The sequence below is a fragment of the Rousettus aegyptiacus genome, unplaced genomic scaffold (genome assembly GCF_014176215.1).
Source record: "Rousettus aegyptiacus isolate mRouAeg1 unplaced genomic scaffold, mRouAeg1.p scaffold_m13_p_13, whole genome shotgun sequence".
NCBI lineage: Eukaryota > Metazoa > Chordata > Mammalia > Chiroptera > Pteropodidae > Rousettus > Rousettus aegyptiacus.
In genome coordinates this window covers 23,769,241-23,786,176 of record NW_023416288.1, presented here as the reverse complement: position 1 = coordinate 23,786,176, position 16,936 = coordinate 23,769,241, and the positions used below count along the sequence as shown (strand labels likewise).

Sequence of the window (16,936 nt, the reverse complement as noted above, 5' to 3'; positions counted from 1 at the left end):
ACATTTTCGTGAATATATAATGACAACTCACTATGGTTTTCATTTGCATTTTCCTTATAACCAAATGATGTTGGGCATCTTTACGTGTATGTAATAGCCATTTTACCTCCTTTTATACATCGATTCAAATGGTCAGCAACAGGTGAATAGATACAAAATTTGTTGTGTTCATACAATGAAAAAAGTGCTAAACAGTAAAAAGGAATAAACTACTGATTCATGCAATAACCTGGATGAATCAAAAAATTATGCCAACTGAAGAAAGCCATACTCAAAAGAACACACTCAAAATGATTTCATTTGTATGAAATTTCATAACAGGCAAAACTAATTGAGAAAACAAGCAGATCAGTAGCTACAGTAGGATGTGTGAATGATTACAAAATGGCACCAAAAAACTTTGGAGTGATGAAAATGCTGTATATCTAGATTGGAGTGATGAATACATAGATACATAAATTTGTCAAAATTTATTGACCTACACATTTAAAAATGAGTGCAAGTTTTTCGTATGTGAATTATACTCTAGTAAAGTTGATTTAAAGAATAAAAACAATACATGTTAGTAGTACCTAACTACTATGTAATTTGCATGCCGAGTGCATATAACTGTGGGGTCTCTTATTCAAAAAGTATTAAGAATTTCAAGACAGTGACAGTGGAAGGAGTTTGTTATTGAATCTCCAATGATAGTGCATGGCATAGAGCAAGCAGGTCCCAGTAAAGTTCTATGGAATGAAAACATTTGAAAACAGCATAACACTTTTTCTTACTTCTGCTGTTTGTTCCACAGACCTGAGGAAAGAGAATTCTGAATAAATTTTTAAAATACTATTCATAAGTATGATAGAGAAAAATACTGATTAAAAAGTTGTTTTACTTTTAAATTCTTAGAAGCTATGAAAAAATGTAGCTCCATAACTAACATGAAGAGACTACATTGGTTGAGTGGGTGGAAATTATACAAGAATCATGAGGTAAAAAGGAATTTTGTCCATTAACTATTTCATATTTTTAGTTGCATGCTGACTTACTTACAATGGCGGTGTCATGCCTAGTATGAGTCAAAAAATGACCTAAGTAATGAGGATATAGAGTTAAAACAGGTACATAGAATTGTCGAGTGGTTTTTCTTCTTTAGAAATCAATTTAGGTCACATTCCAATTATTAACTTTGTAAAGACCCTAACTATATATAATCCATATTGCTATAGACTTTTCATTAGGACTTAGTACTAGAGCTCCTTAACATAACTCAGAATCGTAAAAGAGGCATCTGTACTAATTTAAATAATGTGTTATGGACCGAATGTGCCCCCGCCCCATATTTATATAATGAAACTCTAAAATACTCACCCTAACCCAGTGTGGGTGTATCTGGAGTAAATAAATAATTAAGCTTAAATGAAGTCATAAGGTTGGGGTCCAGATCTGGAGTGTTCTCATAAACAGAGACACCAGAGAGCTCGCCTGTCCTCTTTCCACATGCATACACAGAGGAAAGACATATGTGGACACTGCAAAGCCACCATCTACAAGTCAGGAAGAGAGGTCTCACTGGAAACCAAAACCTGCTGGAACTTGATCTGGGACTGCCAGCTTCCACAACTGAGAAAAAATAAATTTCTGTCATTTAAGCCACCCAACCCAGGTATTTTGTTATGGCAGCCTGAGCTAATACAATGTGTAATATTCTATATAATATGCATTGATTCAAATAACTAACTTAAGTCACAGTCACATAATGTGGGCAATCTTATAGCATTATAATTAGATTTATATGACCCTAAACATTTGAGAAACTCATATGGCAAATTTTTCCTAAAGGAAATTTACAGTGATTCTACTTTATTACTCACTGTCCTAAACCAAGGAATATGTATTTTGAAAAAGTTTTAAAAAGGAACACAGGTTTTAAGTGGTTAAAGGTATCAGTTAAATATAAATATTAAAGGTATCGGTTAAATATAAATATTTTAAATGCCTGCTGGGTGGCTGTCACTGCGCCTCTCATACTCAAAAACTTATTTTAGATTCAAAGTATTAAGAGATGAGAGCACACGAATAACTGAGCAGTCTACTGAAATATATGGCCATAAAGTTATTGAAAAAATCAGAGAGGTGATAAAACGCTTTGATACTTGTTGTTCCATTGTAGCTCAACATAAATAATAATAATAATAATAATAATAATAATAATAATAATGATGATGATGAAACCCAGGATTTTCTGTTTTGGAGCCAGTGAAATGTAGTTATAATTATTTCACTTAAGCCAAAGTCTTTAAAATGAGTTAACTGTGGCTAAGAAGTTGGGGAAAATAAATAACTAAGAGAGGTAACAGGTATTGAATCAGGTGCTAACAATAAAGACTACATTTTGGAGGAAGTTAGTGGATTGAAAGAGGTATAGTATTAGTATGTATTTAACAGTAATAAAATGTGATATTTTGGGGTGAGACTCCTTGGGTTTGAAGTCTTGTTCTGCCAGACACAAACAACATAACTTGGTTAACTTATTTCCCTTGTCTAAGCCTCGGATTGATCATTGGTAAATGGGAAGGATAACATTAACTATCGTATATGTGTATTGGAATGATTAGTGGCATAATGCACAGTACCTGCAACATAAGTATAATAAATTTCAGCTATAATATGAATCACGTTTTATTGCTTTTCAGAAGTGACATTATTAATGTAATTCCAATCTATGATAATATGGGTATTTTTGAAATAGATTGATATCTTTTTAAAAATAGAAAAAAATAGGGAAAAAAAATCAAAACTAATTTTAGTTTTTGCTTATTGCAAAGGTCTTTTGCAGACTCTTGCCTGACTTCTCAGACTTTTCTTTGGCTCAAAGTCTTTGCTCCTAAACTCTCTGAGGGAGTCCAGTCTGTGGGATGTTTCCTGATATCCAGTTATGTTTCATTATTTGAGGCTTACACAATAGTAAGTTTTCTATCTTGTCTAGTTGCAGTTTTTCCCATTTCAGCTGCTGCATCACAGCTGACAGCATATTCTATGGTCACACCTTCATTGAGCTTGTCAGATGCAGGTATAAAACTCTTGCTCCGGGGCAAGTATATAGATCCCATTCTCACGGGAAAGAAGTTGTCTGCTGACATTCTCTCATAAGCCTCCCAAAGTTCTGTGTCTCATTTTAAGAAACCCTGCCTTAAGTAATCAAACAAAGATATCTGTCAAAAACATTTGCCTCTGCAAATAGCAAGTAGACTTTCTGTTCCTGCTGTAGTTGGCAAATGATAGCTTGGGAATTAGAACCAGGAAAAGTAAAATGGCTGGTTTCTAAGAACGGGTATAGATGGGAATTGAAGGAAATTTAGGAAATTCCTAAGCCAAACAAACAGATGGAAACTGTTCTTGACGTGTCCATGAAAAGTGTGTAGGGCCCAGCACATAGTAGGTCCTTAGTAAATATTTTATGAATTAAAAGTCGTGGCCCTACTTCTGCCACACAGAATGTTAAATTATCATCTCTTTTATAGCCTTTACCTACAATGCTAGAGTATTACACAATATGTAAGTTGACATTATCAGAAAATGGTATTTCATTTTGTGGCACTGGTTGATTTTGAGTGTTTTCTCATGCTTGTGTTCCCTGTTCATTTATGAACTATGCTGTTTTTTCTTTATATGAATAATTGGAATTCTGGTAAGGCCACTGAAGAAGACAATAGAGACTAATAAGGGGATAAAAAAACTTTCAGTTTTCTTTCAGGTCATCCAGATGTGCTAACATTTAGTTTAGAGATGAGAGAAAATTCTACCTCTATTCTCAAATTTCAGTTAAGAATTTTTTTAAAAAATATTTTAAAGGTCTAACTTTTATATAGAAGTTTAAATTGCTCTAAAAAACATACAAATTCCAAATGCAAGCTCCTATTTCATTTTCAACTTTATTCAGAACATTTTGCAAATTAAGATTTTACAATTTAACATTTTACAATTAGAAATTTTATCTGCTACTACATAAGTTGCAAACTTTTCAAAACACTACAGAAAATCCTTTATTTCTTTGGATTTTTCTGTTCCATGCTGAGCTCCTGAGATATATATTTTCTTTCAGCTTCATTTTCATCTTCCTGTGAAACAAATTTTAGAAAACATTAAAATATAAACTTTAGGGCATTTTATCAGCTATACTTAATACATTTTAACTCTATTTCTCTGAAGAATTGACTTGTGATTCCAGTAATCCTAGGGAAAAGGCTATAAACAAATATGGTAAAGTTATGTAACATTTAAATATTTACAGTGGGTGCTGTTTTATACTACACATTATCTAAAAATTTCTATGATATATTTTTTAAAGCAACTTATTTTATCAATGACCTAAAAATTACTTTTGAAAACACCTGCCACTAAAAAGTGTCTTTTTTAGGGGGCGAATCAGATATTTTTACTTCACTGTTTGATAAAAATAATAAATTTAACTTCTGAGACACTGTATGTGCTCCAGCATGGCATTTTTGTCTCATCTAGCATATTTTCTTGACAGGTCTGCCAATTTTCCAATTACTTGTACCACCATATGTTATCTGAAGATCAGTCAGCTCTAAAATAGGAAACATGGGCATGTCAGGCTACAGAATGCTTAAATAACCTTCTACAGTTTGAGTTCTAAGTGGTGTCCGCATAATTTACAGGTTCCTGTGGAAAATGATGAATAAAGTGACATCATAATGTCTGCTTCCATAAGAATGCAGTGCATCTTGTATTCAGTATTAAATGGTGACCTCCAAAGTATAAATAATGAGAGTCTGGACTATATTTCATCTTACCATTTGAAACCCACCTCATCATACTTGTTCCTTCAACAATACCAAGTACAAAGCAGTCTTACTTTCCTAATATTTCTGAGTGGCAATTTTTTGAGTATTTCTTGTCAACAGTAATAACGTTAGTCTGACCAAACACATCACTCTGTATCTCTATATCTTAAAAAACCAAATTCAATTCACTTCAACTAATTGTTGAAGTCTGCTTAGTAAATTGACTTTATAAACAAATGCAAATGAAGGTGTGTATATGTATATATATATTTGTTTTCCATGCAAAACCATACCTTTGCCTTTAAACATTAAGGTGAAGCAAGCTTCCTTTATATACAACAGCATTTGTGATTTAGACTTTGTCAACATCAGGAAACTAGAGAAAATATATTATCAATGAACCTGACTCGTCATAGATATGTGGGATTTAAAGGGTGGTGTTTCGAATATTACTTTGACAATGTCATTTTAATATATTTTTCTAGCATAAAAACCACTATATTTTAATATTTTTTCCAATTTATCTCTACTGAATAGAGATACTATGTTCAGTTAACTCTTGAAAATCTATTAATAAATAGGTAGTTTCCACTTTTAGATGAGTTTCTAGGCATTACATTTTAATTACATCCTAATAAAAAGGATATCTTACCCTATCCTTTCTACTGCCTTCTTCAGGTGAGACACTGACAGAAAGTTTTAAATCAGCAGATTCAGGTAGTAAGAAATTTTTGTTAGATAGCACTGAATTTGTTAATCAAGGCAGGGCTTTATCTTCTTTGTCTTATATTCCTACCATCTAATAGGGCAAATTTAGTGTATAGTTGAAGTCCAGTACATGTTTTCTAAACTATGTGCAACAGTGGAGTAAAAAAGTAAGTAAAAGAGAGATGTGCCTAAACTAATATGTAATTTTAAAAAGCACAATACCCTTCCTTATCCACAAATCACACTTCTAGCAATATTAACTTACTAAAACAGTACTGAAAACAGAAATAAGCAAAAATGTTTGAAGCAACATCAATCAAGATAGCAATTATCAAGCTCATATCCTTTAATATAAACAAAAATGGAGCTTTTATCATGCGGACAGTCTATTAACTTCCCGCACCAACGTGACTCACTGGTTTAACAAGCCTGGTTCCTAGTTTTCCTAGCAACCTTCAATGGTGCTCTAAGTCAAAATAGAAATGCAAAGGCTTAATAATAACCTTGAGGGCTAGAAAGTATCTATATGATTTACTTTCATATTTAACTGATATTCTTAATATAATGCCCATCTTTTTATTGTTGAATTTTTTCCTAGTAATATAGAATGGTTTTGAGTTTGGGTGGCAAACACACAATGCAATATATAGATACACACACACACACACACACACATACATATGACATTATTGAATTGTACACTTAAAACATAAGTTTATTAACCAATGACATTCCAATAAATTTAATTTAAAAAAGAATGGTTTATAAATGCATGTCTCTTCTAACATTGCCTCCTGTTCAGGACAGGTGCAAAAACTGTTCCACACTTTTTTTTATGTTGAAGACATATCTTTAAATATTTTGCCTTTCTATGCCTTTAAACCATTTATATAAATAACAAGAACCAATCTCTTTCTTCCTTTGTACAAGGATAGCTGTAATCTAGATGCAGAAAAGAATTATGGAGGAGTAGAAAAGGCATTTAACTGCTAGAGTATAACCAATCATAACTGCTAAAGTATAACATCATCAAAATAATCAAAATAACAATAATAGATTTTTATCGTCATTAATAAAAGCATTCGAATTAAAGACAAATAAAGCTCCAGAAAGGATTATAGAAGTTTCCTTTTTTGGTGGGGTGGGGGGTGGAGAGCAGAGAAATGTGTTTTTAACATCACAGGTCAATTTTTGTAAGAATTTTATATGCAGTTCAAGGTTAATAAAATCATTAAAATAGCTTAGGCAGCAAATCAAGTATCATTGACAAATGACTATATAATGAATGAAACTGCAAAGAAAGGAAGCTTTCTTTACCAAAGTATTTCTTTACTACCCGATATTAAATACAAGCAAATTTTTTTCTGATAGATGGCAGGGTTTTGTCAGTCTTTGCTGAGATAAGACATCTGTTTGTTTCCCAATGAAAGACCCTTGCCACACGGATCATTTTCTTAGTGACAGCCATGACAAGTCTGACATTTGTTTCATGAAGCGTTCTGAAGCAGCCAGCAAGAAAATGTATCCTTTGGGGCTACTGGAAAGTAGACAGATTTACCTCTTAATGTTTAAGCTTGTTAACTCATACTCCAGAAAACACATTGTTTGTAACAACCTTGAAGATCTGCTAGTTACATGTCCCCTTAGTTACATGTGGAATTTCAATAATACATATTCATATAACAATAACATTCATAATGCCAGATAACTAAATGTGGCTTCTTAGTCTTTCTGCTCTTTTTATAGTGACGGCATTGTTATGATAAGGAAAATGATAATTTCTAGGTATATATGGACCATGTAATTATGGTCTAATGCTCCAGGTGGCAACATAAGACTAAGACTTCTAACAGAAATAAAGAAAAACACTGCCATTTTAATCTAAACTAAATCCCTGTTACCACTGAATAAAACTTACAAGATTTTGTTTAATATTATTCAGCTTGCACCATCATTTGCAATAAAGATGCCCTCTATTTTTCCTTATTTACAAATTTGACTTAGTTCACATAAGAGTTGAGAGAGTTGATGCCAATTTTAATAGAACTATCTAACTTCTTACTATCTAACTTCTTTTCCTGTCTCTTAGGAGGTAACTGATTCCAAACAAACACCAATTATTTTAACAGCTGAAATTTCTACTGCTCGGGTAATATTTAGCTTTAAATCACAGTCTGTAAGTATAAATAACTGTGTATTTATCCTGTAGATTGCCAAGTATAAAATGATTTCTTGCAAAGGCAGAACTGTATATACAAAGCAACAATTTTCCCCCTTGCTTTTTTTATCCTTAAAGATGGCTTTATAAATACCTTTATAGTGGAGAAACCTGTCAAAAACTACCTCAACCAAGTGATCAAAGTTAACATCACCAGGATATGTATTAACATTAATCTTTAGGTATGATGCACTAAAAAGGGCACATCAACTCTGATCTCTAGGAGCCTTCCCAATTATTAAAACCTCAACCTGAGCATGAGAAAACATCACAATAGTCTTCAAAAGTGTCAAGGTTGTGAAAGACAAGTCAAAACCTGGACTATCACAGATCAGAAGAGACTACCAGGACATAATGACTAAATGCAATGTGGGATCCTAGAACATAAAAAGGACATTAATGGGAAAACTGGCAAAATTTGAGTATAGCTCAAATTTCTTGGTTTTAATAATTTACTTTGGTCACAGAAGATGGTAACAATACAAGAAGCTGGAGGACAGGCGAATAGCAAGTATTTGTAGTATTTTTGAAAATTTTCTGTGAACAGAATTATTTCAAAATAAAAAGATTAAAAAATAAAAATGGCTACTTAATGAAATCTAAGTTCAATTTAAGTGTGAAATTTGCACAAAGATTTTATGTGGAAAAAAATATAAGGCACCTGTAACTCCTACATCAAAAATATACAACTAAAATAGTTTGCTTTCCATTATTCTACTTAAAATTCTTTCTTGAGTACCTTAAATGTTCATGGTGGTTATGTTAAATTTTATTTTCTTGTCTGTGCTTTCATGAATTTTTTCTACTCTAAGCATGGATTACCTTCACAGTGAGAAAATATAAGCTTTCTTTTAATAAATCCCTTTATAATAAGGCCATTTGAACTATTTCCAGAAATACGTAAGCCTAATGGGGGGTCTATGTTTACAAAGAGAATGATGTCAGTTGTTTTTACTTAACTGAATTTTCTATGCACAGCAGACAAAGACACATGGTGGCCCAATAGTAAAATGAAGTGAGAAGGTGCAGCTCAGCACTAAGTTAAAGTATTTCTATTTTCTTATGATATTTTCTTAATATTTTAAATATGCCACTAACTAATCAGAGAAGAATTGTTGTAATTGGATTCAAATGAACAGTCAAAATTATCTATATGCTTTAATAATGGTCCTTTTTTTAAATGTGTGTGTGTATGTTGTTTCTAGCAAAAAAATAATATGTAGACACACTTAACCTGTTCCGTTAGTTATAGAAGGGTAGAAAGACAAAATACAATATATTATTCCAATCCGTGATCAAAAACTTTCTTTTATTCATTAAAACATATCAGATTTAAGGTTGTGCTTTAAATATAGAAAATATGCTACTGCTGCTCAATGAGGAAAAATTTATCTTAATAACTGGAAAAATACGATAATGAAAATGTTTTAGGCGAAATGAGCACGCTGCATGCTTCAGACTAAAATTAATTAGACTTTTTAACGTTTTACAATTCCACCATAATTCTTTAAATGGTGCATTTACTTCATAGTAATAAATACTTGGATCATTAAGTAAAGTGCAAAATGTGTGTGATGTGCTACATTTAACAACCTTTGGCCCTTTTTTCTGTACTTCTGCTTTCAGTTTTCCAATGCATTGAATAAGCAATTGAAGACCACAATTAAATTTCCTGACTTTGCATATTCGAGATTCTTATTTCATTTAATACAAAAGGCAATTAATTTACCATTTTACGACTGAATTCCAACTTTAGTGGGCCATGATAGATACTGAAATGAACTTACAAGAAATGCTTAATTAAATTTACTGTGAAAAGCTTAAGAGGTTTTTTTCTTATAACATAAGTTGCATATTTAATTAGAAAGTCTAGAGCTATATTATAAAATTAAAGTAACCAGGGAGGTTCTTAGTAAATCTGGCTCAAACACATATGTCATTTAACAGAATAGAGTTATTTTATAAATTTCTGCCTTTTTCTCCCTACTTAGTGATTCAAACAAAAGACAGCTAATCAAAGAAATCTTCCTTAATTTAATATTACAAAATCATAGCAAGTAACATCGATAAAAGAGTGATAATGAATTTCTAATTTCATGTATAAGAATACATTAATAATTTTATTTATTTGTTGAGCCATCATTTATCTTTCCAATTTGTGATTCTGGAGCACATATAGTAGAGTAGGTTCGCTTTTCTAAGTCTTCAGTTCCTCTGGTCAATTTTTACTTCTTTGTGGTAGATTTTGGTAGTATGGAAATGGGCAGTTAAAAATAAGACTTTGGATTTCCTAAGTATGATTTGGGATCAAGAGCAAATCTCTCTGACCTGGGAATAAAGACCATAGGGATTCGAACAGCCATCTAGGGAGGGCATAGTTATTTATAGTAAAGGAAATAAAAATCAGTGAGTGGAAGGTAAGAGTCTAGCTAAATAGGTCAGATAAAATGAATGATGGATGGTAAGTGGTAGACTCTTAATGAGCATAAACTCAAATTTATAAGTTTATAAACTTCCCATAAACATGAAAAAAGCATAACTTTCATTATGTGAATTTTTAGATATTTAAGATATGTTTAAGACATGGTGCTAACTTGCTGGGGCCAAGAATACTATCATACTCTTCTTCTGACAGATGAATCCTCATACGATGAATATGTTTGATAACCCCTGGTGAGCTTATGGTCTTAAAGATAAAAACAAATACCTCTCTTTCTCAGGTAGACTTCTAATATCTGGGAAATAAGCATGTAAGTATAAGCTAGAAATCTACAGTAGAGGTTCCACATTGATAATTTCCCTTTGTTTATAACATTTTTGGTTTAAAAGCTATTACTTGCTTTTGAAGTATTTAGGTTGGTAAGCTAGAGTATAGTCAGCACTGATTGTAGGAAAAAAGACCCTCCCCCCCAAGAAAACCTCAAATTCCATAATGGGCTAACATATATTTTTAAATGAGGATACAGATGTCCAATATACACTAACTAAAAGTTTACGGCAGAAATCATCTACTATTTACTAAATGTAACATTCCAAAAATCCAAAATATGCTAATATTTAAAGACAATATATATATATATATATACTTTTCCCATAAGTACACAAGAGACATTTCTAAATTTATGTTTAAAAAAAATTTTTTTGTCCTAAATATACACATACAGGTACAAATTCCTAGGAGTTTAAAAAATACTACCAAATTAAAATAAGGTAAAAATAATATTTAAAATGTTGGAGATATGCCAGATCACCTGCCAAATTATAATTCCATTTCCAAGAGACTTCCAGGTTGGATTAAAAAAAAAATCAGTGATAGACTCATTAAACTTTTCAGAGACATACATGCATTCCTATGATTAGAAATTATTCAGCAAGAACTGAATTCATTATACAGCTGGAAAATACTTTTATAGGATATTTTATTCATTAATATAAGCAATAACCATAATATTGGAATCAGTAGCCTGCCCAGTAAAGCATACCTCAATCTAATTATGTTAAAATATTGGATAAATCCAAATTAAGAGATATTCTACAAAATAATTGTACAGTACTCTTCAAAAGCATCAAGGACATGAAAGGGGAAAAAGTAACTCACAAATTGAGGAGACATGATGACAAATAAAATAGAGGATTTTGAATCAGAAAAAAAGACATTTTTGGTAAAACTAGTAAAATCCACATAAATTCAATAGTTGGCTTAACATCTAAACAACACAAGTAAAAAGACAAGCAAACAAATAATCTTTGTTAGGTGATTTAGAAATAAGCATATTTGGGTTTTAAATACTATAAAGTTTCTTGCCAAAATAGTATTCAGACGTAATCAGAGTTATGTATAACGAGGTTTCAGCATTCCTGTGATATGAAAAGCTCATTACAGATTCCATACTATAAACAAGTATTCATAGCTTGTTGGTAAAATCATACAGTCATTCAGTAATACTGAGTCATATTTCCCACATGAAATTCATTGACATGTTTTTTGGGTTCACAAAGTTTAAGAACAGTTAGAACAAGATTAACCTGTAACATGGTTATATGGTAAAATACAACATGACCTTTTTTTTTTTTTAATTGAATTTATTGAGGTGACATTAGCTAATAAAATTATATGGACTTCCAAGTGTACAACTGTGTATTTAGCACCCAAAGTCAAATCTCCTTCATGACCTGTTTTTATTAGTATCGCATTGTAATTTTTTGAGGGTTAGCAGATGTTCTCAGTAATAATGACATTTTATTTCAATACCTTTAATCAAGGGTTTCAAAATAATCTCTAACTATTATCTACAAGAAAAGAGATACTTTTCCTTAACAATACATTTCTCCATAGAAGTATCATTTGATCTAAGAGACCTGATTGTGTACAAAGGTTAAAACAAAATGAAAATGTTAGTAAATTGAAACCTAAAGAACCATTTTGACTTTTTTTGTAAGACTTGACTGTATTGATCAAACAATCTTCTTATGTTAGAAGAACCTAAAGGACATTTTTCTTTTGATTCATATTAAACATTTAATTTTAAGCTGATCTTAATTCTTCCAAGAATCCTTCCTTTCTTCCTCCCACAAAACTTATTGAACAATGATGGTGTATCAGACACGGGGCAAGGGGTTGGAAATGACAAAGATGAATAAAATGTTTTGCTGCTTAGAAGAGCCCATGTTCCCATGTGGGAGACAGGTGCCCACATAATTACAATGCAATGGAGAAAGTATATGATAGAGTTCATCAGGCATATAAATGTGAAAGAGAAGAAAACCGAGCCACGATAATACATATGGAGAGTTTGTTTTCTTAATGATTAATATTCTACATGCTGGGCTACCATATCAAAATAATATACCCTCCTACATGCCCAACGATTAGTATTGTGAATCTGTAAAAACAGATACTTCTTAATGTAACATACACTAATCTTCTATTAAGGTAAACTCAACATTGAGGATGATATCTTTCAGAAATAAACATGTTTAGAAAGTGAATTTTCAAAACTATTCCCAAGTGTGCAGATTAAGTTGCCTCAAATATCTATTTCAAGTTGAGTGCTATTCTTCCTAGAGTGAACCCATTAATCTTCACAGTTTTATTGGAAATTAATTGCTCATTAGATGTCCAAGTAACATATCTCCTATGGCACATTAATTTTTCATGCATGAGAAAAGTTGACTTTGCTTCAGAAAAATTAAAAATACTGTTTTAAAAAATTCCACACAAAAATTATCTAATAGTGGTATTTCATAATCAGTATAAAAAAATAACAGCCACACTTTCATATCTTAAATTTATTATCACTTAGACACTATTTAGCTTTCTTAAGAAAGAGATTAAATATATTAAACTGTTTGCTTTAAACAGTTACCATGAAACCATGCATTGATATGTTATAAAATGGCTCAACAGAGTAGGCCATTTTAAAAGTTACAAATGACTTATAAAGCTTGGCCTGAAAATACATTCATCTAATCGATATTTTCTATGACCAATTAATTATTCTCTAAGTAAAAAGTTTTCTCAATATTCCATAATCTAAGCTATGAGACATTAGAAAAAATATTTCATACAATGACATTTTAAATTTCATAATTTGATATGGTAGAAAAAACAGAAGATAAAGATACAAAGTGTGGGAACACACTTTTTCTTGGACAAGGTAGTCAGGGAAGTCTCTCTACCTAAGAAGTGACATTCAAGCTGAGACCTGAATGATCTGAAGGAACCAGTCATGTACAATTCTGTGAGAAGAGAATGCCCAGGCATAGGCAACAAGTGCAAGGGCCCTACAATACAAATGAACTCAGTATGCTTGAGTATCAGAAAGGTCAGCACATATGGCATGAGATTAAATGTTAAGTGTGACTATGTAGGCCATACTGGTCGTTCCATTTGGCAAAAATGAGAAACCACAGGAGGGTTTAGGAATTTAAGTAATATGATTTGATTTTGAGTTTTAAGCTTATTTTGGTTACAGGATAAAGAAGGAATAAAGGTTATGTTAAAATGAAAATAGGGAGATAAGGCAGAGGGCTATTGCACTAGTCCAGGTCAAGAACGATGATGGTTTCATGCAGGAGAATGAAACTAGACTGCTATCTGTCACCATACACCAAAACTAACTCAAAATGGATCAAAGACCTAACTATGAGACCTGAAACAATAAATCACATAGAAGAAAACAGGTACTAAACTCTTGGACATTGGGCTTAGAGAGGATTTTATGAATTTGACCTCAAGGCAGGTGTAAAAGCAAAAATAAATGAATGGGACTACATCAAACTGAAAAGCTTCCGCACAGCAAAAGAAACCATCCAACAAAACAAAAAGGCAAACAACTGAAAGGCAGAAGATATATGCCTCCAATAAGGGGCTAATATCCAAAATATACAAAAAACTCATACAACTCAAAAACAACAACAACAACAACAAAAACAAACGATCCAATCAAACAATGGGCAGAGTACCTGAACAGACACTTCTCCCTAGAGGACACACAAATGGCCAACAGCTATTTGAAAAGATGCTTGACATCACTAGTTATTAGGGAAATGCAAACCAATATCACAATGAGATACCATCTCACACTTGTTAGAATAGCTATAATCAACAGGACAAATAACAAGTGTGGGAGAGGATGTGGGGAAAAAGGAACCCTCATATTTTGGTGGGAATGTAAACTGGTACATCCACAATGGAAAACAGTATGGAGGGTCCTCAAAAACTTAAGAATAGAATAACCATATGACCCAGCAATCCCTCTTCTGTGTATCTACTCCCAAAATTTGAAAACATTTATCCATAAAGATACATGCACCATGATGTGCATAGCAGCATTATTCATGGTGGCCAACACTTGGAAGCAACTGAAGTGTCGAGAACCATATGATTTCACACGTATGTGGGATATAAAACTGAAAGCAACAAACATGACAAACAGAGACTCATGGACATGGACAACAGTTTAGTGGTTAACAGAGGGAAAGGGGGGAAAGAAAGAGGTAGAAAAGGGTAAAGAGGGTCAAATATATGGTGATGGAAGGAAATTTAACTTTGAGTGGTGAACACACAATGCGATACACATATTATTGAATTGTACACTTGAAATCTAGATAATTTTATTAAGCAACGTCACCCCAGTAAAGTCAATAAAAGAAAAAGAACAATGGTGCCTTGAAGTACTATAGTAGTAGTAGGACTAAAAAGAAGTTTGGAGTCACAGCAGGCTGATAAGTAAATATGGGAAATAAAAGAATAATTAAGAGTGATTGTTTTGGGAACCCAAAAATGGTAGAAGTGAGCTAGGAAAGACTTTAAGAGAAGAAAGTTGTGATGGAAATGAGGAAGGATCAGGAAAAAAGAGTTCTGTTTTGGCAACATTAAGCTTGAGATAATCTTTAGCTATTCAATGCAAATATCAGGCAAACATTTGAATATGTGAATTTAGATTCTGGGGGAAGTATTCCAGGCTGGTATTAGAAATTTGTTAGGTCCCAACATATAGATAGTACAAGACTATATGCAATCATCTATGGAATGATATATAAGTAGACTGAAAAAGGGCTCCAAGGATTAAGGCACTTACAACTTGGGTACAAGTAGAGGATTCGGTTAAAGAGTACTGAGAAGGAAGAAATTAGGGGACAATGGGGGTGGTCATAGAAAACAAGTTAAAATGTTTCAAGAAAGGAAAAAGGGTCAACATTGCTAAATGATGTTGAAAACTCTGGTAAGATTCAGAGGCATAACTATTGAGGTTGACAAAAGAAGAGATTTTGAGGGAGAAGATATTAAGACAAGAGCCATTTCAATAAAATAGTAGGGATTAAAGTCATTTGAAATTGTTTAAAGAAGGAATGGGAAATGCCATTATGCACTTCATCCTTCCTCTTTGACTTCAGAAATGTGTATATCATGACTAGAGGTAGCCATCTTTGAATCACAGAACCATGGTGGAGAGACTAAAAGAATCATGGTAGAATGACTCCTGATTTCTTGGGCTGCCGACAATACTATTGCTGGGCTTTTTGTTAAGCATTATATTTGTTAAGCATTATATTTTTATATCTCCTCTGTTAATCAAACCTTTCCTGCTGCATAAAAATATTCCTCCCCTAAAAACAATATGTAATATATTCTCATCCTGGTCTCTAAGACTTTCAGTTTGAACAATAATTTAAAAAACCACACACAACTGCAGCACTGATTTGCACAAAAAGTGAGTTTATAGTATTTACTGTTAGGAATTATCTTTCAGCATCTCCTTTTAGGTTTGCATGTCCTAGTTATGCTGGAAATGACTACATGGACAGGAACAGAATGTATATATGAAAGGACAACTTTCTCACATAGTAGAATTCTATAAATGCTTTTTTAAAAAACGTTTATATATGTTGCTTTATACTCCCAACCATAAACAAACAGTCATATCAGAATAATCTTCCCAACTTCAATTTAATGTTCCAAGAATTTTCCCTACATGACTGTAATTGGTAGGTATATAATAGTTTGCATTCTCTCACATATTTTTTATAAACATTTATAATTTTGAAGGAATTAAAGAAAATGGAGGTACTGAGTATGAATAATTGTTAAGTTTTGCTGTAGTACAAAGGTAAGCAATAGCTGGAGAAGGTATAAAGTAAAGGTTAGAGTCTGTGAAAGATGGGAAATATTACATGTTTGTCAAAGAAAACATTAAAGAAATAGAGTCTTCTTGAAAGAATTAAGATTTTTTCCTATCTGACATTTCTCTGATATTTCAAAAGTAAAGTATTAGATATAACAAAATTATTCCCCTTCAAAATATAATTTTGTAATATGTAAATATTTTATTGTAGGAATTTTCACATTTTGACTAAAACACTAGAAATTATGTTATAAAACATACTGTCAGAAGTCTAGACTTTTCAATGAAATATTTTAATATAGTTATAGTTAATATAAACAGTTAATTATAATTCATGATGAAAACTTTAGGCTTAACACATTCAAGAGCTTATTTGCCATAGTTTCTTTAAAAAGTTTTTCAATATGAAATATACTTTTATATTTTCCTTAGTTCGCTTTCTAATATTAATACAAGTTTAAGATATGGTAATGTATTATATATAGAATAAAATAAAAATAGAAGCGAAACAAAAAAATTAAAAGTGTTCTATGACATTTTTAATTTACTACTTTAATGAAATAGGATTATGGTACTATTACATGTAT

General features: G+C 31.9%; 1 protein-coding gene across 4 annotated transcripts in view; it reads right to left on the bottom strand.

Moving 5' to 3' along the window:
• Window positions 1-16,936, bottom strand: part of PHF14 (PHD finger protein 14) — a 170,614-nt gene that overhangs the window by 11,196 nt on the left and 142,482 nt on the right. For 2 of the 4 annotated variants that reach the window (XM_036230380.1, XM_036230381.1), the window contains one exon: window positions 3,902-4,106. The exons of the other annotated variants lie outside the window; for them this stretch is intronic. In XM_036230380.1, coding sequence (XP_036086273.1) covers window positions 4,032-4,106 — 75 coding nt within the window. In that variant the 3' untranslated portion in view covers window positions 3,902-4,031. Of the gene's footprint in view, window positions 1-3,901; window positions 4,107-16,936 lie in introns of those variants that run through there. 4 annotated transcript variants of the gene reach the window in all.